Genomic DNA, 26,857 nt, shown 5'->3' with positions numbered 1-26,857 from the left:
CGCCTCCTTCCCGGGCCCTCACCCGCGCCCTCCGAGGCCCAGGCGCGGCCCCGGCGGCAGCGCGCGCCCCAGCCCGCCGCTGGCGGCGGCGGCCACGCGCACGCACGCACGCGGCGCGCACGTCGCTGGAGAACCCGGAAGTGCGAGGGAGAGCCGAGCCACGTGGGTGGAGCTGGAGCGCGGCTCGCATGGGGGAGTCTATCCCGCTGGCGGCCCCGGTCCCGGTGGAACAGGCTGTGCTGGAGACGTTCTTCTCTCACCTGGGCGTCTTCTCTTACGACAAGGCCAAGGACAATGTGGAGAAGGAGCGAGAGGCCAACAAGAGCGCGGGGGGCAGCTGGCTGTCGCTGCTGGCAGCCTTGGCCCACCTGGCCGCAGCCGAGAAGGTCTATCACGGCCTCACCTACCTGGGGCAGAAACTAGGTACCTCCGCCCCGCTTCCCCCCGTGACCATTGAGGAGGAAGGAAAGGGGGTCTAGTCCCCTGTCCGCAGTGCCTAGGGTTCCCCGTGTCTGTCACTCCTCTAGTTGCAGGTCCTCCTCGGCGCTCCCAGATCTCCCACGGTCCCCTTCCTTCCCTCCCTCTGCTGCCACAAACCCCGCCCACCGGCCGCCGCTGCGGATAGATTTTTGCCAGGCTGAGTCCCAAACCGATGGATGTATCTGTTTTGCCCAGTGCATGGATTGGTGCCATCAGTGAGAAGTTAAGCAAACTCTGTCCTCGCTCTCCTAAGCAGTGACACTGCCGCCAGGGGAGCAAAAAGTTGCTAATACCAACCTAGTTAAAGTTAATGAACACAATTGTCTGGCTTATTAAGGTTAAGGCCCCTGAGAGTTAAAGGTGGAGGCCTCCTCTCTTTTCGTAGTCCTTCAATAAATATCTAATGAACGAAGACGTAAATGAATACTGGGCCGGAAAGGCAAGAAATATGCCTAACACTAACTTAGCAAGAGGGGATTTACAGGGAAAATAGTAAACACTCTTGTCATCTCATGATAAAATCTCACCCCTGAAAATAAGATGCAAGAGCACATTCAATTCGTTTAAACTAGCAGAAACAATATAAGTAGATCAGAAGGAAGTAATATATGTAAATGCCAAAGCCTATGCATACAAGATATTACTACTTATAATTATCAATAATGAATATGAATCACGGAGCTTTTAGAGTTGTTTTAGTTCTTTGGCCTATTTTAGAACATTTAATTGTCAGAGGCACAGGTTCTGGAATGAACAGAGGACCCATAAATATAGAATAGAAATGAGTGCAGATTCCATTTTCCCCTCCACCCCCAGTTTCCTTATATTGCCTGAAGGTGCCCATGATGTACATCTTACTTTCAGTAAACAGTAAAGGAGCAAGTCTTTCTGAGATCTTAACTTCTGCCTTAGCTATTCAAATAATAACTTATTTAGTATGTCAACTCATTGGCAAAAACCGGTTAGATAGTTTCACCTTGTACATTTTTTCTTTCCCTTTTTACAGTGGTACTTCTTACAGATTTCAATTGCTGTTGCAGTGTTATTAATCCCCTTTTTTACATATTGGCAAATTGTGTACATGCAGTTGTGAGTAAGTGACAGGATGCCTGCTTTTAAACTGTCAGATTGTATTTGTATCCATGATTTATTTAAAAATTTTACATGTATCATGATTTACATATGTATGTAAATGGGGAGGATTTTGACTGTAACATTGAAGGTAGGTAATTTTCTGGCAGTTTTATTGTTTATAGATCCTCCCTCTTCACGGAGTGTGGAGATTGACCCCAATGCCATGATTCTTAATTTTCTAAGCTTATCGATGAGAATTTCATTGAATCTGTGGACTTATTCCCCAGAAAAATAACATATGTAATACAATTTTGTATATAATCTGAGAGCATCCAGTTAAAAAGTTTGCTACTCCAGGTTAAGTTGTATGTGCCTGGTTTTAGGTAAACATACTGGCTGTCCTGTGTCTAAGATCATGGGAAGACCATCGTTGTCTCCCGCTTGGGTTCTGGGAAGTAGGCCATATTCTGTGATTGGTTCTGCGGGCACCCCACCCCACCTTGCATGGGTGAGCTTGAGCACTATGCCTTGAAATTGACCCACAGAGCATTTTATACTGGGAAACATGGCCAGGCACTGTTCAGCCTCCCAGGTGACCTGTCACTTTTATTCACTTGTATAGTAAATGTGTAGGTTCCAGATGTCAATTTTAACTTTGTAAATACCTTACAGTTTTTTGGTATTGGAATGTTTGTGATATCAACATGCTTAAACAGTACGATTTCATGATTATTGGGTTGACTCTCCATTTTCTTTTAATCTTTATGGTTGAAAGAATTATATATGTCCCCTTGTTTCCTCCATTGACCTCTTCTAGAACTCCCCTCGTCCCCCCTTCACCGCCCTATTTTCTATGTCCATGGGTTATGCATGTATGCCTGCAACAAGTTCTTCGGTTGGTATCTTCCCATCTACCCACCCTTCCTCCCTTCCCCTCTGAGATTCTACAGTCTATTCTATTCTTCTCTGCCTCTGGATCTGTTTTGTTCATCAGTTTAATTCATTCATTAGATTACACATATGAATGAGATCATAAGATACTTATCTTTCTCTAATTGGCTTACTTCACTTAGCATAATACTCTCCAGGTTCCTCCTTGCTGTCTCAAAGGGTAAGAGAGCCTTTTTTTACTGCTGCATGGTATTCTATTAAATACCACAACTTTTTTATCCACTCATCTACTGATGGACATGTGGGCTGTTTCCAGATCTTAGCTTTTCTGCACATTCTCGTCAGCGCTTGTCATTTGTTGATGGTAGCCATTCTTATGGGTGTGAGGTGATACTTCACTGTTGTTTTAATTTGCATCTCTTTGATGATCAATGACCGTTGAGCATTTTTTCATATGTCTCCTGGCCATCTGTATATCCCCAACTCTCCATTTTCTTAAAAAAATTGTGTTGCCATTTGATACATTCTCACGTTCTTTAACTACTTTGCTAATCAATATATATTTTTATTGATTTCAGAGAGGGAGAAAGAGATAGAAAAATCAATGATGAGAGACTCATTGATCGGCATGCTCCACACCCGAAACCCAGGCTTGACCAGAATTGAACCCGGGACCCTTCAGTTCACTGGCTGTTGCTCTATGCTCTGAGCCAAACCAGCTAGGGCTCTATGGTTTTCTTTAAAAAGCAAAACAAAAAGTTTATATGTATTTTTAAAACATGGTTCAAAAAAGTGAGTCCTTTTGACCTCGCTCGGTAACTGGTTTATTGGCGACCTTAGCAGTGAATCCTGATTATAAATGTCTTTTGGACAAAGGACAGACCCGGCAGGAGCTTTCTGTTCTGGCCTTGGCTCACTTGTGAAAAACTCTGGGTGGAGCCCTTATCTTGGAGCCTTCTCTTCCCTTTCAAGGGAGTATGTTTGGAAGGATCAGTGACTCAGTGCTTGTGGAGGATTATAGAAAGTCATACTTTTGTCCCCTTTGTTTCATTCCTGGAGTTTCCTCAACCTCTGATTGCTGGAATTTAGTGTGGTAGAAAATTACTTAACTTGAGAACTGACATTTAAAAATTATTAAGAAGTTGTAGAATAAAATACCCAATTAGATGTTTTACACGCGCCTTGAATATACTTATACCCTGAAATTTCATGTGTGAGATAGACTGTTGAAATTTTGAGAAATAATGAGCACTCATACATTAAAATATTCATATTTTGTAAATTAAAAAAAATTGAAAAGAGAAAGAATTCTGGTGTCTCTGGAAGGCTAATCCTCATTGGATATTCCTAACCAGGCTAGTCAGTAAATAGGATTGTGCTCCGGAGAGCTTTGAGAAGAGAGGGCTGGATAAAGAAATGGCATTGGTGGTCTGTCCCTTCCTTATAAGTGTTACTTTACTGGTTTTCACATACTAGTAATTTATGTTTATTGATAAGCTTTTAAAGATATTCTTTGCTTTCATGTCATGCTTAACTCCGCTAGGTAAGGATAATCTGATGAAAGAAGGCCACACTGTTTAACACTGGAAGTGAGTACAGAGTTGAGGTCACCTAGCTCTGTCAAATAGATAGCTATTCTTTTTACAGGACTTGAAACTCCCAGTTTACCATAGAGTTTCAGAGGCCCAATTATGCAGTATTGAGCGTTTTCTTATATCAGTTATAAGTGGAAGGGAAAGAGTTAGCATGATTAAATATATATTAAATACATTATATACCAAATGTTACTTAATTTACCTTCTTAGCAGCTTTATTACTAATTTTGCATTTTAAAACAATAACCAAGGTTCAAAGTAGCTAAGTCATTCCCACATCACACAGCTTTCAAGTATGGAAGCTGGGATTTAGAACCAAGTTGGTCAGACCGTCAGAGCTTTTAGGTCTTACATGATAGTCTTATTACCTTCCTAACCTAAGAAATTTTGTCCTAGACCTTGGCACAGAGGTCTCTTTATTCTGTACCGTCACTTTATAAAATCTGCAAAGCTGAACTAAGTGTGGGCATGGAAGGAACAGTCCTGAATGGGATGTTGGTGTCTGGTTCAATCCACCTGTACCTATGGATTTCGCTGCTGTTAGGAGAAATGATGTGAATGTTAGTCAGTCTGTTTAAGCAATAAATTGGAGAAGATGGTTTTTAAGTGCTAGTTGTTTGTCTGTGGAACCAATAGTAAATAGGGTGACCAACCTTCTAGATTTGCCTAGGACTGATGGGGTTCCTTGGTCATGGGACTAAGGAAGTATTTATCAAGAATAACATTTTCAGTGCTAAAATCTGGAAAGTCATTGATAAACTGGGACAAGGTGGTTACCATTGTAGTAAGGGCTATAAGATTCACTTATTCTTTCTTCCTGCCTTCCTTTTCTTTCCTTTCCTTTCCTGTTTTTGAGGGGGGAGGAGATAAAATACCATAGGCCTAAAAAAGTGATTTAATATCCACCCACATCCTCACCTTCAACTAATAGCATTCTGGGACTTAAACTATTTTTTCAATTCAGAATCCTTCTGTTTTATCTTCTGATAAAAGGAGAGTTAAAGTAGATTTAAGGTCATCGAAAACAAAAACCTGGCCAAGGGCTCATCACTTGTTTTTTTACATTTTCACTGCCATGAAACTGTTCATTTTTCTGTGTTCAACCAAGGTGGGCATTCACAGTGTGTGTCCTCCTATCCCCACCCCCCATCAACGGGAGGGATTTACCCCCAGGCCAATTAGCTGCAAGGACTGGCTTTGATCAACCCACCCCTGTAGAGGATCAGCTGTGCAAGGGCCCACTTCATAGATCAGAGCTTACCTCTGGCATCTGCTGAGTCTGCCCCTTGAGTGTGATGCTTGTGGATGGTGTTTCAATGTGGTCTGAAGCTGTCCACTGGGTGTGGAGCCTCCCTGGAGTTGCAAGCCAAGGTCAACTGCTGGCCTGAGTTCTGCCAGGGACCATCCAGCATGAGCTACAAAGCCATCTGCAGATGGCTGCTACTAGTGCTGGGCTTGGAGGTGTGCAGGCAAGGCCAACTTTTCAACAAGGACAGCTGCTGCTAGCACTGGGCCCAGAGCCACTTAGTGAGAGGTATGGGGCAGACTGAGGCCAGATGCTGTTGTGAGAGATTATATAGGAAAGTCTAAAGCCTGAGCCAAGACAGGCCATATGGAAAAGTCACTGGAAACAGCTCGGGTGGGGGAGAATCTCAGGGAATCACTAGGACCGGGCGAACAGTGTGAGCAAGGTTGATGGAGACTCAGATATGGCACCCTCCTGCTGGCTCTGGTGGGGGAGGGCTCAGAAAATAAACAATGGCCTCTGCCAGCACTTGTCTCTGGGAGAAAGTTGCCCCTTCCAGCTCTCGTGCTGATGCCATACAATTTAGTTTCTCCTCGTATATTCCTGGTGCCTTTCCAGATGCTGCCCCAGGGGTAGAACTCAGAGAGAGTGAGTCCAAGTCTGGGAGAGGGCTCTTTGAGAGGAACTGCCTGGGACTCCAGCAACCTTCTGTCTCAATATGTACACCCTCAGCCTCAATCCCTGCTGGTTTTTACAATCAGAAAGTATGGGGACCTCCCTTCCTGGCAATGGAACCCTGGGCTGGTGAGCATGGTGTGAAGCTGGGACTCCTCACTCCTCAGGGGAGATCTCTGCAGCTGAGATATCCCGCCTGATTTTTATCCAGCACATGTGAGTGTGGGACCAGCCTGGACTCCGTCCCTCCTACCCATCTTAGTGTGGTCTCTCCTTTATATTCTTAGTTCAGTGAGATTCCGGTGGTTCTAAATAATGGTTGTTCTGTAGTTTAGTTGTAATTTTGATGTGGTTGTGGGAGGATACAATAATACATTTACCTACACCACCTTCTTGACTAGAAGCCCAGATTCATTTCTTAAATCATAAGCTGGACAATGAATTAAAAACAACTTTGTGTAATCTTTCATTCATTAAGAGGATATTTTTACAACTGCCTTGGTATCTAATTTTCAGTCCTAACTGATATCTTAGAATAGTAATAAATTCACACATAAAATCCTTTTGTGTATATCAATAGAAAATTTAAAACATTACCCATTTCTGAGTTTTTTTTAATATTTTCTAAGAATTGCAGTTTTAAACTTGCCCTGTTTCTCTTCATTTTCCTAATGTCTTGCTTCTGACCCTTTGATGGTTAGCAGAATTGCTTAAGGCAACATTTGTGAAGCTGGCTTTATAATTTTCAGAAATATACCGTATTTTTCGGACCATAAGACGCACTTTTTCCCCCCCAGAAGTGGGGGGGAAAAGTCCCTGTGTCTTATGGTCCAAATATAGCCTACACATATACTTTAAAAAAAAAGTTTTTTTACTTGCCCGGCTCTGTGTGGTCTCTGTGTGCTTGCCCGGCTCTAAAATGGTTCTAAATGCTGCTGTTTACTTTACAGGGTTGATTACATGTGTTTATGACTGTGATGTTGGGTTTTAATGCACATAAAATATTTTAGGACACTATTTGTTTCAGAATCTTTTTTTCTTCATTTCCCTTCTCTAAAAACTGGTGCGTCTTATGGTCCGGTGCGTCTTATGGTCCGAAAAATACGGTAGTTGATTATGTATTAATATAGAAGTAAAGAAATTTTATCTATGCCATTTGATCCTTTTTGATTGTTGAAAGGATATATTTGGTCTTATATTTTGCTGATTTCCTTTGGAACCCCTGAGTTACAGTAGCAGTTATTTATAATTGCTTGTTGCTCTTAGTAATTCACAACATGCTGCTTATTAAAACCTGTATTGTCAACTTGGTTAAGAGTACTAAGCTGTTCTTTTTCCCCCTGAGAGCCAGTAGTCTGTGTTCTTATACGAGGGAGATCTATGTGTACTTTCCATTCTCTGGTTTGAAAGATAAGATTAAAAGATGAGATGCAGCCGAGACCGGTTTGGCTCAATGGATAGAGCGTCGGCTTAGGGACTGACGGGACCAGGGTTCGATTCCGGTATAGGGCATGTACCTTGGTTGCGGGCATATCCCCAGTGGGGGGTGTGCAAGAGGCAGCTGATCAATGTTTCTCTGATCGATGTTTCTAACTCTCTGTCTCTCTCCCTTCCTCTCTGTACAAAATCAATAAAATATATTAAAATATATATATATATATCCTCAGGTGAGGATTAAAAATAAGAATAATGATACTTTTTAAAAATAAATAAAAAACATTAAAAAAAAAAAGATGAGATGCAGAGGAAAATATAACTCTAAAGCAGAAATAAAATTTGCTGATTTACTAGGAATAACAACAGTTTTTCATAATTGGGTGTTCTCATTTGTTTCAAATATATTTATGTGGAAGGAGGGCTTTTTAGATCTAGGATAATTATTCTCTGAGATGAATCTGAATCCTCATTAAAGTGGGGTGGTTGGGAATTGGTGTGTGGGTAAGGAAACCAATCATAGGTTCTTTGCGACACTAATGAGTGGTACCAGGCATTCATTTAACTTATTACTCTTCAGTGAAATTATCAACCTCAAAATATTTAAATCCCACGCATAAAAGTTAGAGAATATGGTAGATGTAAACTCACTGAGCTCAGCAGTTCAGATCCTTTCCTTTTGAATGCTGAGAGGTATTTTGTACTTCGGCTTTCTCTTCCTTACCTGTCATGTGCTTATGTCATTTGCCTACCAGGGGGCCAGTCTTTCTTCAGCAGGAAGGACTCCATCCGCACTATCTATACTTCCCTGCATAACGAGCTGAAGAAGGTGGTGACGGGCCGGGGCAGCCTGGGAGGGACCGCTCCTCACGTGGAAGAACTCCTTTCCCACCTGTCAGAGCAGCTCTGCTTCTTCGTTCAGGCGCGGATGGAGATCGCGGACTTCTATGAGAAGATGTACACCCTCAGCACACAGAAGTTCATCAATGCTGAAGAGCTCGTTGGCCTTTTAGACACCATCCTCAAGAAATACAGCTCCAGGTCAGTGTAGGTGAAGAAGGAGGGAGGGATAGGATGTGGCAGCCTCTGGACCCCACGCAGACCCTCAGTTTCCCCCCAAACTCTTACAAAGATCTGTGATAAAAAAAACAAAAGGAGAATAGCTCTACTGCATTTTGCATAGATTAATTAATTGACAAGTATGCATTTGGCACCTTCTTTGGGCTTACTTAACACCATCCTGGATGGGTACTTCTCTAAGCAATAGTGAAAGACCAATAATGAAATAAATCTTAAAAGATGTATTATAAAAAGAGTTTATACAACTAAAAAAGAATCCGTTATAATTGAAGGCTAATAGGCAAATTGTCCCTTCGACCAGGAGTTCAACTAGGAGTTCAACCAGAGGGTGGGCTGGCCGGCCAACCTCCTGCAGCCCCTCCTCCTGGTTGACCCTGCCCCTGATCAGTTCCCCCACCCCATCAGGGGCAGGGCTGGCCAGCCAACCTCCCATGTCCCCTCTCCCCTGCCAGCCGGACCCCACCTTTGCTTAATTCATGTATTGGGCCTCTAGTTATCTATAAAATAATGGGATTTTTTAACAAACCACTATTTGAATAAATGCCCTTGGTGAGTTATCCACTTATTCCTCTCATGTACCTACTACGTAACGTGTTAATATAATTGCTCTTGGCTTAGTGATTACTTTGAAGGATACCCCTCTTTCGGATATATGACTTCCTATATGGCTTGCCTAAAAGAGAAAGGTAAATATGTTAACTTATATTCCCAAATGAAGGATAATACTTATCTGATTAATGGTCTGGGGAAGTGAGGCAAAATGGGGGGATTAAAAGATTTCAAGGAATAAGTACTGTGTTTCCCCGAAAATAAGACATCCTCCGAAAATAAGACCTAGCGCATGGAAAAATAAGACATCCCCTGAAAATAAGACCTAGCGCAACTTGGGGAGAAAAAATTAATATAAGACACTGTCTTATTTTCAGGGAAACGGTAGAATCACAGATAACTTTTAAGGGCAGGTAGGGTTTTGAAAGCAAAGGTAGGAAAGAAGATGCTTTGAGATGAGAAGATGAGTTCAGAATCCTGAAGGGCCTCAGAGTGAGGTACCTGCTGGTCTCTCTTCCTCTTGTCCTAGCTATCTACTCAGTCAGTTAAGTCTTAGTTCAAATGTCAGGGAAGCCTTCTCTTCTATCCTACCCTTAGTCACTCTTCTGTTCCCCTGATTTATTTTCTTCACATTCTTGCCATCTGAAATTACTGTTATTGGCTCAGGGTGTGTTTTCTTTTCTCACAACTAGGATGTGAGCTCCATGGCAGCTTCTTTGTCTTCAGCACTTTGAACAGAGCCTAGCACATATAGGTGCTCAAAAGGTGTTTGTTGAATTAATAAGTGAATAGTTGATAAGTAGTGGGGAACCATGAAAGATTTTTGAAGATGGGAGTGATGTGTTCCCATCTTTATCTTAAACTGATTACTATGGCACTGGTGGGTGGGATGGGATGGTAAAGGGAGTGATCACAGGAGGGAAGGTTAGTTCAGCAGGCTAGTATGGTAGTCTGATCCGAGTGGTAGGGCCTCATGGTTGCAAGACAGTGGAAAAGGAGATGAGGTTGAGAAAAGTCAACAAGTCTTGGCAACAGGATAGTGAGAGTAATGAGAAGTTGATGTCAAAGGTGATTTGGAGGTTTTGCACCTTTAATGATAATATTATTTACAGAATTGAAAAGTCAAGAGGTTGCTGGCTTACCTGGTAGAAGGAATGAGCAAAATTTAGAGCAAGTTGAGCCTGAGTTGCTAGTATATTTTCAGGAAGAGTTTCATTAGGTAGTTGGAAATGGGAATCTAGAGCTCAGGTGAAAAGGCAGAAACAGAAAACAATTGGAGGTCATCTGTATGGAGAAGTAGACTTGTTTTTTGGTTTCAAAACTAACATATCAATGTTTCTGTTATACAGCAGCAATTGATTTTTAAGCTTGCAGGGAAACGGGGAAATATTTGTATGTAACTATTTTTTTTAATATATTTTATTGATTTTTTACAGAGAGGAAAGGAGAGAGATAGAGAGCTAGAAACTTCGATGAGAGAGAAACATTGACCAGCTGCCTCTTGCACACCCCCTACTGGGGATGTGCCCGCAACCAATGTACATGCCCTTGCCAGAATGGAACCCAGGACCTTTCAGTCCACAGACCGACGCTCTACCGCTGAGCCAAACCGGTTTCGGCTTTATGTAACTATTTTGAAGGAAAATATTGAAAAACTACTGTTATGTCAGGCACTGTGTAATACTCTTATATGATATCTGCTTTGAGATACAGGTGTAGATAGTTCTTTTATGGAGTCTCAGAGAAGTTAAGCATGCCCAGGGCCATGCAACTTATCTTGAACCCCCCTCCTCTGTGACCCCAAAGTCCCTATTCTGTCTATATACATTATTGCTTGTATCAATAGTAAAATGCTCTTTATCCAGTCCAGGTAAATAATTCATCTCTGTTGATCATTTTGCAAGTCAATAAAGAAGATCTATTTTTATTTCTTGAATAAATAATAAGACAAAGTAAGATTATGAAGTAATAGTCTCCTGTCATAGTAAGATGGAAAACATTGTAAGCACTTACTAACTTCTAAGCACTTACTATTCTTCTTGCGAAGAATAAGGGTTATATACTGGGCAAAATCATGTAATGTGCATCTTTCCTCTGAGCACAAATAGTTGGTTAATATATTATCATGTTTTTATTCTTTCTTTATAAAGTTTTTTCCTAGATTTTTTTTAAATTTTGAAATTTTTACTCATCCAGAAAAGTTGCAAAAATAGGATGATGATATAGAATTGTAATATGACCAGTAAATCCCATTCCTGGGTATATATATGCCCAATGAAAAATACAAAATGAGAACATATGCCCGCACATAAAAACTTTTACAGGAATGTTCATAGCAGTATTATTGGTAATAGCCAAAAGGTGGAAACAACCCAAATACCTATCAATAAATGAATAAATGTGGCATATTCATACAGTGGGGTATTATTCGGCAAATAAAAGGGATGAAATACTACATGCTAGAACATGGATGAACCTAGTAAAATTGTGTTACATGGAAGCCAGTATAAAAGATTACATATTGCATCATTCCATTTATGTTAAACTAGAGGCCTGATGCACGAAATTCATGCCAGGGGGTTGGCCTTTGCAGCCATGGTGACTTGCCTTGGCACTCACAGCTCCGGCTTTGTTCAGAAGGTCATTTGGCTGTCTAGTCTACTTAGCATATTATGCTTTTATTATTATACTAGAGGCCCGATGCACAAAGATTTGTGCAAGAATGAGCCTTCCTTCCCCTGGCTGCCAGCACTGCCTTCGCTCTGGCCATGAGTCGCCTTTTTGCCTTTGCTCTGGCCCAGAGCAACCTTTCCGCCTTCCCACACTGCCTAGAGGCCTGGAGCAGTGCGGAACGCCCCTGGTCGCTTGGTGCCTGTGTAGCAAATTAATCCACCATCTTTGTTGGGTTAAATTGCATACTCACTCCTGATTGGCTGATAGGTGTTGTGAAGGGACAGTCAATTTGCATCTTTCTCTTTTATTACTGTAGACTAGAGATCTGGTGCATGAAATTCATGCACAGGGGAACATGTCCCTTAGCCATGTTCCCTCTCCAATCTGGGATCCCTCTCACAATCCAAGACTGTTGGCTCCCAACTGCTCTCCTACCTGCCTGTCTTCCTGATTGCCCCTAACTACTTCTGCCTGCTAGCCTGGTCACCCCCTAACCACTCCCCTACTAACCTGATTAATGCTTAACTGCTCCCCTGCCAGCCCAATTGCCCCTAACTGCCCTCCCCTGCCAGCCTGGTCCCCCCCCCAACTGCCCTTCCCTGCCAACCCAGTCACTCCTAACTCCCCTCCCCTGCGAGCCTCATTGCCCCTAACTGCTCTTCCCTGCTGGCCTGGTCCCCCTGCAACTTCCCTCCCCTGCAGGCCTGGGTCCCCCCAAACTGTCCTCCTCTGCAGGCCTGGTTACCCATAACTGCCCTCCCTGGTGGGCCTGGTTTCCCCCCCCCCCCCAACTGCTCTCCCCTGCAGGCCTAGGTCCCCCCCAACTGCCCTTCCCTGCAGGCCTGGTTGCCCCCAACTTCCTTCCCCGGTAGGCCTGGTTGCCCCTAGCTGCCCTCTCCTGCAGGCCTGGTCGCCACCAACTGTTCTCCCCTGCAGGTCTGGATCTCCCCAACTGCCTTCCCCTGCAAGGCTGGTCACCCCTAACTGCTCTCTCATGCAGACCTGGTCTCCCCCCGCCCCCCAAATACTCTTCCCTGCAGGCCTGGGTCCCCCACATCTACCCTCCCCTGCTGGCCTGATCACCCACAACTGCCCTCCCCTGCTGGCCTGGTCCCTCCCAACTGCCCTCCCCTGCTGGCCATCTTATGGTGGCCATCTTGTGTGTTGGAATGACAATCAATTTGCATAGTTTATTAGATAGGACTAGAAGCCCAGTGCATGAATTCATGCATGGGTGGGGTAAGGGCAGATGGGGCTAGTGGGAGGTTGGCTTGCCAACTCCCCCTCCCCCCATAGGGTGGGGCGAGGCTGATTGGGAGCAGGGTTGGCTGGGGGAGGGGCTGCAGACAGTTGGCCGGCTAGCCCTGCCTTCTGGTTGAACTCCCATTGGAACTCTTCATTGAGGGGACAATTTATATACTAGTCTTTTATTATATAGGGCAGGCGTCTTCAAACTACGGCCCGCGGGCCACATGCGGCCCGCAGAGGAGTCTGATCCGGCCCGCCAGGTTTTTTGGGCAGTGAGCGCAGCCGAGGTGTTACAGTAGGAATTAGTAGTTCATATAGTCCGGCCCTCCAGCTCTCTGAGGGACCGTGATCTGGCCCCCACTTTAAAAAGTTTGAGGACGCCTGATATAGGGTATAGATGTCCAGAATAGGCAAAGTCATAGACACAGGAAGTAGATTACAAATTCATAGACACAAAAACTGGTTGCTAGGAGTTGGAGGACAGGAAGGAGAATGGGGAGTGACTGCTAATGTATATATGGTTTCTTTTGGGGGCCATGAAACTGTTCTAAAATTATATAGTGGTGATGGTTATACAACTCTGACTATATTAAAACCATTGAATTTTAGAATTTAAAGGGTATATGCTACATATATGAATTAAATACCAGTAAAACTTTTACTAAAATAAATTGTACAATGAGATTTATTTTTCTAGATTCACTGATATTAAAATTTTGCCACACTTTATTTCTCTCAGCATATAATTTTATTTTCCTGAGTTGTTTGGAAGTCAAATGTGAACATCATGCCATTTCACTCCTGAATATTCTGTTGCGTCTTCTAAGAACCATATAAAACTATAACATAGTTTCCACACAAAAAAGTTAACACTGTTTTCCGCCATCATCTAATATAGAGTCCATATGCAGATTTCCTCAATTGTCCCCAAAATTTTCTCCATAATTGTTATTTTTATTGTCTTGTATTTCTGAACTTATGATATATTCTAAATTTTCTTTTTATTAATTTTAATAGGTAATACATGAACATGGATCAAAATTTATGAAGCACAAAAGAATTCATAGTGAAAAGTCTACCTGTTCCCCCCTGTCCTTTAGCTACTTAATTCCCTTCATAAGAAGCAATAAATGTTAGCAAGCTCTTCCTGTCATGCCAATAGTCCATGTATGTAAATATACACATTTAAAAATATATATTTTATTGATTTTTTTTACAGAGAGGAAGAGAGAGGAATAGAGAGGAATAGAGAGTTAGAAACATCGATGAGAGAGAAACATCGATCAGCTGCTGTGGGAGTGCACTGGCCACCAGGGGCAGCTCCTGCATTGAGCATCTGCCCCCCGGTGGTCATTGCATGTCATAGAGACTGGTCGACCAGTTGTTCACTCTTAATGGTCACTTAGGCTTTTATATAGAGAGATTTACATGTGTACAAATTTTCTGTTTGTAAATGTTTATTTCTCAAATCTGATTTACATATGTAAATACTTATTTAAATAAAGTAATTATTTGAAAACCAAAAACTTAAGTACAGTTGGAGATAATGATTCTCAAAGGGAAGAGATCTCATGTGGTGATTGCTAAAGCAAATGTGAGAGTGGTTTGCTCACTCATCTCGGAGCTTAAGAAAATACTAATTCCTGGGCCCCTCCTTTCTTTCCCTAAGAGGGTAAAATTTAATGATTCTGGATTGGGTGCCCTGAAATGTGTATGTTTTAAAAGTTCCCTGTGATACTAATATATAGTCTGCATGAAAAATAATTGTTTGGAAAAGTAGAAAGATGCCAACACTAGGATACACAGAGTATGGAACCTTACAGATAAGTGTGCATGAGTATATGTGTGCATGTGTGTGATGCATGATTCGGCTGTTTTCGTTTTTATTGTATTAAATTTGTGACCTCCTATCATGTTTTAATGTTCTTTGAAACATCCCTCTTCTCAGAGGCTTGCAAATTTCTCCCATTTTCTGCAAAGGCCTGGATTGCATTTTTGAAACTCCAAGGGCAGCACTTGGCTGTGCCCAGCAGCCTTCTGATTGGATGCTGATGGAACCAAATGGAACTGGGTTGCAATACCATGCATGGTCAATGGATGTTTTCATCAGCAGTCTTCATCTTCCACCCTTGCTACCTTTCTCTAATTATTAGGGAATTACTGATCACAATCACATACTAGCCTGAAAACTATATACATTAGAGGCTATGGGTTAATTTGAACAACATAACATTTCTTAATTAAATTCTAAAAAATAGAAATCCTGTATAATATATTGATTTTCTTTTGCAAGTGGGACTATTTTAGGTATAAATAAACATGATCTGCCCGTGGCTGGGAATAACATCCTTTTTTTTACAGTTTTTTTGATTTGGCATCTGTGCTATACCAAGCACATTTCTTTTATGGTGCCAGTGTTCTAGAGGAATAATTCATATTTTGCTATAGTATTGAACGAGTTAATCTTTTCCCCAAAGGACCCAATTTATCTTTTAGGGAATGCTTACTTGCCCCAATATATCTGATTTATGTCAGAACATTTATAAAAAATTGTGTGAATTTTTCATGTTTTAAACCATGGACTGCTTTTGTATTAAAAAATTAACAAGCATGATATATAGCATGGAGTCTAAACCTCTGGTCCTGACATGTCCAGACTGCTTTTAGAGATGAATGGAAAGCATGTTTGTTTTTTTTTCTCTGTAAGCCAGTGTGTAAGAGTAGAAAGATGTTAAAGGTTTCCTCTTTTGGTAAACATTACATTATTATACAAATACAAATCTTGTTTAAGAATCACAGTCATTTATGATGCTGCCTTTCAAATCGAATAATTAACATTACTCATATAAGAGTTTTTATGTGCTCCTCGAAGAAAAAACATGAACTTGGCTTTTTTAAGATGAGAGTGTCTACTATTCCTTGAATACTCTTAAGGAAAAATAGAACTGGGTTTCTCTCCAAGGAAGCATCAATGAAATGTTTTTTGAGTCTGTAGAATTTGTTTTGACTTTATTTACCTGTTCCATACAGTGAGCATAAAATAAAATTCTGGCTAATTTTGTTTTGTTTTGTGGTCAAAACAAAACTGGTAGATTTAATGCAAATTAATATTTACTCTCCTAAATTAAGAATATAGATTTTAAGAAATAATGCTTTTAAAGAAGGCAACAATTATTCATACATTAGAGAGCTTTTAAAAGTCCCTCTGGTATGGGAATAACACACCATTCAGTGATTTTTATTATTCTTTAATGATAATTTTATAGCTAGAATTTAAAGAACCTTTTTTTAGTTTCATAAAACTTTTGTTTGCATTTTTTATCTGAAAGCTTCAAATGGCAGAATTCTCACCAAAGGCAGAACTGTAATTTGTTTAGTCTTTATCCCCTTTTTTTCCTTCAGAAAAAGATTTGTGATGGATGATAAGACTTTAATGAAACAATTATGTGTTTAGTTCAACAGGGTTAATTATCCCTCACTGAAAATTTTCTAAGCAAAGCCAATAAGAGGGCAGTTTCTGTGAGATGCCTTCTACTCTAGACACTTGACATGCCTCATCTTCACTGTGCAGACGAAGGCCTTTAGTGATCTTGCCCAGCCTACCTTTTCAAATTCATCTAAAGCCCATCAAATGCCTCGAATTGCAGCCAGACTTTTAGTAAAGAGGAAGAAGCCTCAGAAATCTTTAACCATTTCCTACATTGGTTCATATTATTTACTTTGCTTAGAATGTCCTCGAATTTGTAGAGGTGGCAAAATATCCTTTTTCTCTAACCTTCTAAGTGGTCCCTTTAACAAAAGACAGATTGCCTTACTGGTTTGGCTCAGTGGATAGAGCATTGGCCTGCGGATTGAAGGGTCTCAGGTTCGATTCTGGTCAAGGGCACATGCACGATCCCCAGTGTGTGTGTGTGCGGGGGGGGGGGGGGGGGGGGGGTTGTGCAGGAGGCATCCAATCAGTCATTCTCATCATTGATGTTTCTATTTCTCTCTCCCTCTCCTTTCCTCTCTGAAATCAATAAATATAGTATATATTTTAAAAACACATAAAAGACAGATTAATAAGAGAAAAGCAAACAAAGGTTTTGAATATAAATTTTACATGACAGGGAAGCCTTCATAAGAAATGAAGACCCAAAGAAGCTGTTTAACTTATGTGTTTTTGTACTATCAATAGATTTGAATGGTGAGTCGTGGAAAAATGTACTAGGATGAAAAAAGTGTGAGAGCTAAGTGTAGTAAACGGGGGTAACAGCAGGCCTGTTCATTCAGCTTCCTCTCTGTGTCCCTTAGTCTTTGGAAATAAGGAGGCTTCTTTACTCAGGGAATGAGGATGGCACCTTTCACTTGAGACTTTTATGACCTGAATCAGGAAAGGGTCTGAAGTCCTTCCTGGGCATGTGGTTTTTTCAGATTCATTCAGTATAGAAATAGTTAAAGATTCTTCTTATCTTAGCTCAGTCATCAATTTAAATGGAGACTGTATCGAATAAATCAAAAGGCTAATCAGAAGGAAAGATCATCAAGAGCAAAGATGTATCATTAGATAAGGCTAAGAGTATCCCACACCCTCACATTCTGATTTACTATATACAAATGTAAAGGTTGGACAATGAGGAAGAGAAAAAAAATTAATCCATTTGGAATATAGTGTTGAAGGAGAGCTCTACAGATACCTTGGGCAACCAGAAAGACTAACTAATAGGTATCAGAGAAAATTAAGCTTGGAACGTCGAGGTAGGCAAAAATAACAAAACTGAAGCCATCCTACTTCAGGCACATCATGAGAAGGCTGGGTTCTTTGGAAAAGACAGTGATGCTGAGATAAATAGAAAGCAGCAGGTAAAAAGGAAGACCAATTATGAGATGGAATGACTCCATAAAAGAAGCCTTAGGAATGAGTCCATAAGAGCCCAACAGAGGTATTGGAAGACAGGATGTTGTGGACATCACTCATTGTAGGGTTGCCAAGAATCAGAACTGACTCAAAGGCATGTACCATATTTTTGAGAAGCGTGTTCTGAATCCCATCACATTGTTCTATCATTCGTCATTTAGCTATTGCCACAGTCATTCTGTATAATCACCACCCCAAAATTCACACAGGCTAGGTCTATTTTGAGAGTTGCGTAGCTGGGTTAACCTTAGCTGGGTAAGCTTAGCTGGGTAGCTTAACCCTGTTCTAACTAGGCTTGGCTTATTCTGAGCCGAGGTTAGAGCGGGATCAGCTATTCAGTGGCCATGGCCAAAGTGCAAAAGAACAAGCCAGCCAGGCTCATGTTAAGCCTTTGTCTTCATCAGATCCGTTAATACACATGTGTCAAACACAAGGCCCGCGGGCCAAATCTGTCCCGCCAGGCCTTGCAATGTGGCCCGCACCGCGCTGTCATCACTGCACTCCGCTGCGTTTCCATCACAATGACAGTTTATGACTGTTCAGTAAACCATTCGGCCTGCGATTTAGGCTGGATTTTAGATTTTGGCCCCTTCTCTGATTGAGTTCGACACCCCTACGTTAATATCTCTTTGGCCAACAGAAGCCACATGGCGCAGTGCATCCATAGTCCAGGGTGGGGAAAAGACACTCCTCTTCTGGTGGGAGAAGCTCCAGAATCACGTGGCAAAGGGTGTGGAATCAGCGGTGGTTACAGATTGGGACCAGAAATGTAAGCCCTCATCGTCACATAGCCTGCTCCTTTTATTTTTATTTTTTAATCCTACCTGCTCTTTAAGCTTTATGGCTCAGCTCAAATCCCATCTCCTGTACAATCTTTCAACCAAAGGAATTGCTCCTTCTAAACAAATGTGTATCTGTTATAAATACATCCTTCTTGTATGGAGGGTCCTGCAGGGAAAACTTCTGGCTAATTCATCTAAAAACTAGTAAATTAATAGTTTTAAATGAGAGGATATTACAGGGTATTTTTTTTATTGTGATAAAATATTGTAACAAAATTTAGCATTTTAACCATTTTTAAATATGCAGTTTTGTGGCACTTAGTACATTCACATTGTTGTGCTGCAGATTTATTTTCAATCAGGCTTCTGACTCCTCATATGCATGGCTTGTTTCGGAAGAAACTCCTTTATAGGGATTTACAGAGGAAGGAATGCATTTGTGCATGTACACCCTCTTTTTCTGGCCTTTAAAAAAACTGATTTTATACATACATATATATATATATATATATATATATATATATATATATATATATATATATGGAGAGAGAGAGAGAGAAAGAGAGAGAGAGAGGGAGGCGGGGGGGGGGGGGGGGGGAGGGAGAATTTGTTGTTCCACTTATTTATGCACTCATTGGTCGATTTTCGTATGTGTCCTGACTGGTGATCGAACCTACAATCCTGGCTTATTGGGACTATGCTCTAACCAACTGAGTACCTGGCCAGGGCTTTTTAAAAAGCAGATGTTCTATGCAAATAGTTTTCAATTTATTCTGTATTCAGACTCATTCAAGCTTGTTGCCATAGCTGAGATGTATATTTTTGGATTACAATTTAACAGATCCCGCTATAGAAGCAGTTTTCTACCAGTATGCTGCAAGAACTTTTAAAACATGCAATACCTGGCTGTTTAGTTGGGGGCACTGATCTCTTTTCTCTTAGCTTGTCAAATTTTAAAAAATCACAACAGCCATCTGGTGTGAATAAATCAAATTATACCTTTTTTTTGGTCAACTCAGAAAAATATGTATTTTTTGGTGTGCCACAGAATTTCAGTAATTAGTTTATATGTGCCATGAAATGAAAAAGTTGCAAATTGCTGCCCTATAGTGTGGGTTGTGAATAGGTATGAAGAACACTACAGAATGGAAATGAAATGATACATCATAATGCTAATCTCAAAGTCTTGGCAGAATAATTTTAACATGTATTTTTAGCTCTTCTTAAAACTGAAAAATAGCTTCAATATTCATATGCATCCTAATAAATGTTGAGCATTTAAGCACTTTTAGTATATATTTATACTTGTTCAGAATTTTTTTCCTGCAGGTTTATAAGATAATTCATGTTCTTTCAAGGAGAACATTGGGGATATAATGATTTCCAACTTGAAGTAGAAAAATAACAGAGTATTATTTGTGGTAGCATTTTCTCCAATCTCATGCCATTTTCTGTTATTAGTGGTCTTGCTGTGTTCCTAGTTCCTTGGTAAATTTTCCTGATATCCACAGTTATAGAATCTTGAGATGCTTAATGCTCTGTAAGTGTTAAGGGGCCTTAGCCTTTAGGCTAAGGGCATGGGAGCATTTCTTACAATTCAAAGATTTTGTGTGTCTGTGTTAGACTTTCTTAGTGATTATTCAGAAGCATGTCATGTTTGAATAGTCCAAATTAGTTAATTACTTAAGCATCTGAGCTATTGTAGATAGAGGACTTGAGATCTGTTTTATCTTTCTGATTCTTTGAGTATATTATTAGACTAGCTCCTCCACCTATGTTTGTAGCTTCCCTATCTTGAATGTAAAATGCAAGTAATAGAAAAAAAACAAAATATTGTTGTTGTGGTGGTGTAACTACATCCTGTTGATCACATGACAATCAGTTCTGATTTTATAATGTCCAACCTAGTATGGCTCTCTTAACCATAATTCCTTTAATTAGTGTGTAAATACATTTTTAAAAAACCCTATATATACTTGTGATAATTTTCCCCCTAATTATTTAATTGATAACTAGCATCTCCCCTTTCAACGGGGGCCAAAACAGCTGTGTAAGAGGCTTCTGAATCCTTGACAGTGAAGCAGTGAAATGCCATGGGCTCGGGCCTATAAATCATCTCCTGAATTGCCTAGTGCTCAGTAAATGCTCCATTCTGTCCATACCTTTCGAATGGGTCACTTGCTATGCAGATTCCTGCAACTTTGGCAGATGCTTTGGATCTTTAGGAAGAATGTAAGGGCTTGATGTAGGCACCTTGAGAAGGGGGGTGCACCAGGCTCGGCAGACACTGAATATCCTTGGTGCTTCTCAGGAAAAAAAACAAACAAACAAAAAAAAACCACAAAAAACAAAACAAACAAACAAAATGAGCAAGAAAGCTCTAAGTAGAGATTCCATACAGAGATGATCTCCTTAGCCATTCTATTTCGTTGTTACAGAGCTTCACTTAGATCATAAGCAGAATCAATGGGATAGAAACTAGGGTTCAGTTCTTAACACAATTGGCATATACACTGAATTTTACTATGTACCACGTGTTGTAGATAAAAGCATAGAAAAAGTAGGCAGGTTTTACTTCCCCTCAGAAAGGAGCTCAAAGCAAAGGTAACCATATGTTCCAGGTTATCTGATAAATTATATGCTTAAGTTACTAAAGAGGAAGACGGGTATTCAGAAACGAGAGGATATAACTGGTGGGGGGTAGACAGAGAAGGCATTTCTAAGGAAGTGACTGAAGAGGAGACCTGAAGCACAGAAAAAAGTGTTGATGAAAAAGGGTCACACTCTCATGGACCTCAGGGTCTGCCCATTTCCCCCTCTGCAAGGAGAGAGGATACTCTCTCATCCTATCTTCCCCCTCAATATTGTTACTCCAGGTAAAGTAGACTATGTTTTACAAACAACAGGTAGCAAATCTTGAGTCATAAAATTAATTTAGTGTATAGTAATTCAGTTAAAAGTATACATATCTGTATATATAAAAACCTAAGTGACCATCCGACCATCTGACTGGTAGCTATGACATACAATGACCACCAGGGGGCAGATGCTCAACAAGGGAGCTGCCAAGCTGCAGTGACTTGGCAGCTGCGGTTCTTGGGTGACACACCTGGAACCAGAGAGAAGGAAGCCCAATTCTAGGGTGTGTCACCCGAAAACGGCAATCTAGGATCCCTCAGGGGATGTCGGAAAGCCAGTTTCAGCTGATCCCTGCAGGCCAGGCTGCACCGGTACACGAATTTGTGCACCAGGCCTCTAGTTATTAAATATCAAGAGTACACTAGACATAACAAGGGTAAATAAGAAGTTAAAAAACAAAAGCCTTTTATTTGTATATGTGTGTGGTGTGTACTTAGTCACAATATAAAGTGTACTTCTTACTGTAGATCATGGATAAAAAAATTTTTAAACATTTGTCTAGAATTAGTAGAAATAAAACCACCCTACTACCTTGACCTTCTTTATGGTCTCATTGCATTTCTAATTATTTACTTAATGTCACTATTTCTCTAGTGAAGAGAATGGGAATTCGGGTCAAGCTAATAAGGGACCAAATTACTCAAGCCTTTTTAAGGATTTTAGATTCTACCCTAAGATAAATGGAAAATGACTGAACTATTAGATATTTTTTGTTTAGCTATCATTTTATTTTTAACTGTGATTAAATATAAAGGGAATTTGGGAACTAGGATTGAATGAAGGCTTTCAGGTAAATGTTCTATTCCTTTAATAAACATTTTTGATTATATATTAGGTTTCAGGAATAGGTTTATAGTCTATACTCTTTTCTGAAAAACAGGCTTAATAATACTTATAGAGTTACTGTGAACATTAAGTTTAGCATATTATGTACATAGTCAAGAGATGTTTTAGTGACCTTTCATTACTTGCACCTCTTTAGGACCACATCCTGAAAGGAAGATGCCTTGTTTTGATGATAATGTTCGTTATACAGTTACCAGAATAAATAAAATAAGTTGAGAATGATAGCTAATTTAATTTCCCTGTAGTTGAAAAGAAGGAAGCTGCTACTCTCATTTTTTTTAAACATCATCCATTGCCCTAGACAGTGGTCGGCAAACTCATTAGTCAACAGAGCCAAACATCAATAGTACAATTATTGAAATTTCTTTTGAATTTAAACTTTTACAACTTAAACTTCTTCTAATGCCGCTACTTCAAAATAGACTCGCCCAGGCCATGGTATTTTGTGGAAGAGCCATACTCAAGGGGCCAAAGAGCTGCATGTGGCTCGCGAGCTGCAGTTTGCCGACCACGGCCCTAGGAAAATATGATGATGACATAATTCTGAAATGGTAAAGTTATGTCAGAATGAATTTTTTAAAAACATGTTCTTATTGATGTATTTAAAGAGAGAGGGAGAGGGAGAAAGCAACATCAATCAACTGCCTCCTGCACACCTCCTGCAACCCAGGCATGAGCCCCAACAGGGAATCAAACTGGTGACCTCTCAGTGCACGGATGAGCCTCATCCAACAGAGCCACACCAGCAAGGGCCAGAATGAATTTTTTAAATAAGTGAACATGGGATCCTTCCGTTTTTCCTTCCCTGTCCCCAAAAGTAATATTTATCTGACCACATTTCTCTTGAGTACAGAAAACGTCAACATGGAGTACTATTTCCACTTATTTCTATTAATTTCCCTTCCCCCTTCAGATTTCACCACCCAATCCTCAGCCCTTTGGAGAGCAGTTTCCAGCTGGAAGTCGATGTCCTGAGTCATCTCCTGAGAGCCCAGGCTCAGGTCTCGGAGTGGAAGTTCCTGCCGTCTCTGGTTAACTTGCACAGTGCTCACACCAAGCTGCAGACCTGGGGCCAGATCTTTGAGAAGCAGCGGGAGACCAAGAAACACCTGTTCGGAGGGCAGTCTCAGAAGGCTGTTCAGCCCCCACACCTTTTCCTTTGGCTGATGAAACTCAAAAACATGCTTCTTGCCAAATTTAGTTTCTACTTTCACGAGGCACTGAGCCGACAAACGACTGCTTCAGAAATGAAAACGTTGACTGCGAAAGCCAACCCGGACCTGTTTGGGAAGATTTCCAGCTTCATCAGGAAATATGATGCCGCCAACGTGTCTTTAATCTTCGATAACCGAGGGTCTGAGAGCTTTCAGGGTCACGGCTATCACCACCCCCACTCCTACAGAGAGGCCCCCAAGGGTGTGGACCAGTATCCCGCCGTCGTGTCCCTGCCCAGCGACAGGCCTGTCATGCACTGGCCCAACGTCATCATGATCATGACGGACCGCGCCTCCGACCTGAACAGCCTGGAGAAAGTGGTTCACTTCTACGACGATAAAGTGCAGAGCACCTACTTCCTAACCCGCCCGGAGCCCCACTTCACCATCGTCGTCATTTTTGAGTCAAAGAAATCTGAGAGAGACTCCCACTTTATCTCCTTCCTCAATGAGCTCTCCCTGGCCCTTAAGAACCCCAAGGTTTTTGCAAGTCTGAAACCCGGATCCAAAGGTTAGCAGGCTATCTGTGCGAAAGGTTCTCAAGAGAAGAAACTGTGTTTTTAATTGCTCTAATGATCTAATGGCCTGTGACTAGGGTTTCGATCCACTCATGCTTCTTTTCAGAGCGAAATTAAAGGCAGAGCCTCCATACTTGTGTCACACACTTTATATGCAATTAAGGCCAATTGAGTAAAGTGTCCAAAGAGTAATCTAGGTTACAGTGTATCTCCTTGGTACAGCAAAGTACTCTCAGTATTTTCTCCTGTTTTCCTGTTTTTTATGTAGACTGAATATTTATTAACCTTTGGTGTTTCTTTCCAGATGTTTCTTTCCAGACATGTTTTATATTCCAAACATTGTGTTCTAATGCCATTCCAAACACCCTCTCCTTTCCCCTCCCACCCAGATGAGTAATTGGGATAAGATATTAAATGGCCATTTTAGAATTAAAGGATGATATGTTTCCTATCTCATAAACTAGCCAGTTAACATGAAGTTACTAGTTTTATGATTCTGATCTACAAATGAATATTTTTGATGCCAAAATTAGAGTCTTGGTGAGCAATGCCTGCCAGTTATTAAAGTTGAAGGTAAACCAGTTCAGAAGACCCTATAGCAACTTTAATAGCCATGGGTTCTTTTGGGGAGATCTACACACCTAACTGCATTTGTTTTTACCCTTATAAAGTTTGAATGTTTCCCTCTGCTTCAAAGTCAGCATAAGCCGTTATGTGGGATATTTTCACATAATATCTGCTTGGCTTTCTGTTTATCACCTTTCTGCTGAAATGTATGTTCCCATTCGGCTCCACCCTTGGTTATTTTTAGGCTGAAAAAGCATGTAGTCTTGGTTTTTCAGTCACTCTTAAACATTCATGTGACTTAGCCTACTTTTATAAAATCAAAATGGAATCGCCGCACTTGCTAAAAATGATTGTGCATTCAAAGGACCTCTTCACACTTGTGTAATCAACCCAGTAAGTACTTAAGCACATCTGAACTTGGGATTCATGTCTGTCTCCTCCAGATATTTTTAGAAGTAGTGCTACATTTAACACACGCTGCCTTAACCCTTTTCTTCGGTATGTGTTCAGGAGGAAGAAGGCATAACGGGGCTGTGGAGACCTTCACCTCCAGCTTCTTGATTCAGAATAAAAATAAGCCACAACGAGTAATTGAGTTATTATTTGATATTTCCTTCGAAGCTTGTGTGTCATGTACAGTAATAGTCCAGTCAGTCCTGTTTCCCATGACTGCTCAGAGCGACCACAGCGGACAAGCCGGCAGCCCTTGTCGAGATTAGAGGAGCCCGTCTGAGTCCAGAGGAGGCCCCCTGAGGATGGACTACTTGGAGGAAGAACCCACTGACCTATTTTCTGGGGAGAACATGTGCTTTCTTTTCTTTCTTTTTCCCTTTTTAAAAAAATAAATAAAAGTCATATGATTTGTAAAAAGCCAGTTTGCTTTAAATAGAAAGTAGTGATTTACCTCTGCATTTTATTCACTCAGGTTCTATAAAAATCTGAACAGACTGTACAACTTTGACCTTACATAAAACATTGAAAACAATTGGAACTAAAAAGTTAAATCATTTTCCCTCCCTTTTGTGCTTTGCTAAGAAGCTGAAAAACATTCCTTAGTATGCATGTCCTTTTTTTTTTCTCTAGATAAAACCACCATTAGCCTTAAAATATGCTTCATTATAACATGGAGAAGAGTGTAAATAAACCAACATACAGTATTTAAATTCTCGCCTAGAACATATTTGAATTGTATATTTATTTTTGAACATATTTTGGTTTAGGCCGAGAAACAAAGTCATTTTACTCTGAGATGTGTCCTCTAAATGCAGAAATGAAGTGATCTGTAAAGTGTATGTTTTGCTAATTGGAAGAGTAAACCTGATATTTTCCATAGACTGCTTATTTTGAAATTTGTTTCTAAACCACAACTTGATCGATTCTTATGGGTAATCTAGAATGTGGTCAACACTGAGTTTGTGCGTCCATCAAAGGAGTGTTGCGTGATCCACTGACTGTCTTTTAGGGAGTGTGTGAAAATAGAGCCCAATTCTTAACTGAGGAGCCAAAATCTTTTACATAATCACTTTGCACATTTGGACATAGTGGAGAAAATCTACTTTCAAGAAAGAAAATAGTTGGTAATTCACTGCACTCCCAGGAAAGTCACTCAGATGAAGTTTAAAATACTGTGTTCACCCTTAGATCCGGCAGCAAAATTGCAGTTTTGTTTCTTTGACAAGTCAGCCTATGAACTTGACTTCCTCATCTGTAAAATGGGGATAAGGAAATGTGGGCTCTTTTCCAAAGACTACGTATGTAAGAACGGAATGAGATCATAGAGTGTGAAAAAGGCTCAGAAAACATACTTGGGTTTGAAAGCTGTATCAATAAAAGATGGACCGCTCTTTCCTTAAACTCGAGGCCTCTCCTGTTTCGTTTTTCTCTTTGGGTCTGTGACAGACCTGGGCTTAGTCATAAGTTTGAACAGCACTAAGCTAGTGTAGAAGAGGAGGCAGATAAATGCCCAAGCAACCCACCCACTCTTCTTAACTTAGAATCTTTGTGGTTCTTTGTTCCCAAATCTTTTTGGTTGGTGCATCACTTCAGTCCTTCTATATTCAAACTGTTTTGTTTTGTTTTATTTTGTTTTTGTCTGTGAATTCCTGAGAGAGATGTGTTAAAGTCTCCAACTGCGATTGTGAATTTTCCCTTTATATCTTGTCAGTTTTT

The 26,857-nt window shown here is 40.8% G+C and overlaps 1 protein-coding gene across 1 annotated transcript; it reads left to right on the top strand.

Annotated features, from left to right (window-relative positions):
* The first annotated feature begins 56 nt into the window (after nucleotides 1-56).
* KICS2 (KICSTOR subunit 2) lies at nucleotides 57-26,542 on the top strand. The gene is given in 5 exon segments (XM_036458869.2): nucleotides 57-423; nucleotides 3,989-4,013; nucleotides 4,015-4,034; nucleotides 8,151-8,436; nucleotides 23,303-26,542. Coding segments are annotated over 5 exon segments (1,383 nt in total). The 5' UTR covers nucleotides 57-188; the 3' UTR covers nucleotides 24,120-26,542.
* The last annotated feature ends 315 nt before the right edge of the window (nucleotides 26,543-26,857 follow it).

This window comes from Pipistrellus kuhlii, unplaced genomic scaffold (genome assembly GCF_014108245.1).
Source record: "Pipistrellus kuhlii isolate mPipKuh1 unplaced genomic scaffold, mPipKuh1.p scaffold_m20_p_3, whole genome shotgun sequence".
Classification (NCBI taxonomy): Eukaryota; Metazoa; Chordata; class Mammalia; order Chiroptera; family Vespertilionidae; genus Pipistrellus; species Pipistrellus kuhlii.
The sequence above is the reverse complement of the archived record's forward strand: the minus strand, read 5'-3'. Positions and strand labels throughout refer to the sequence as shown.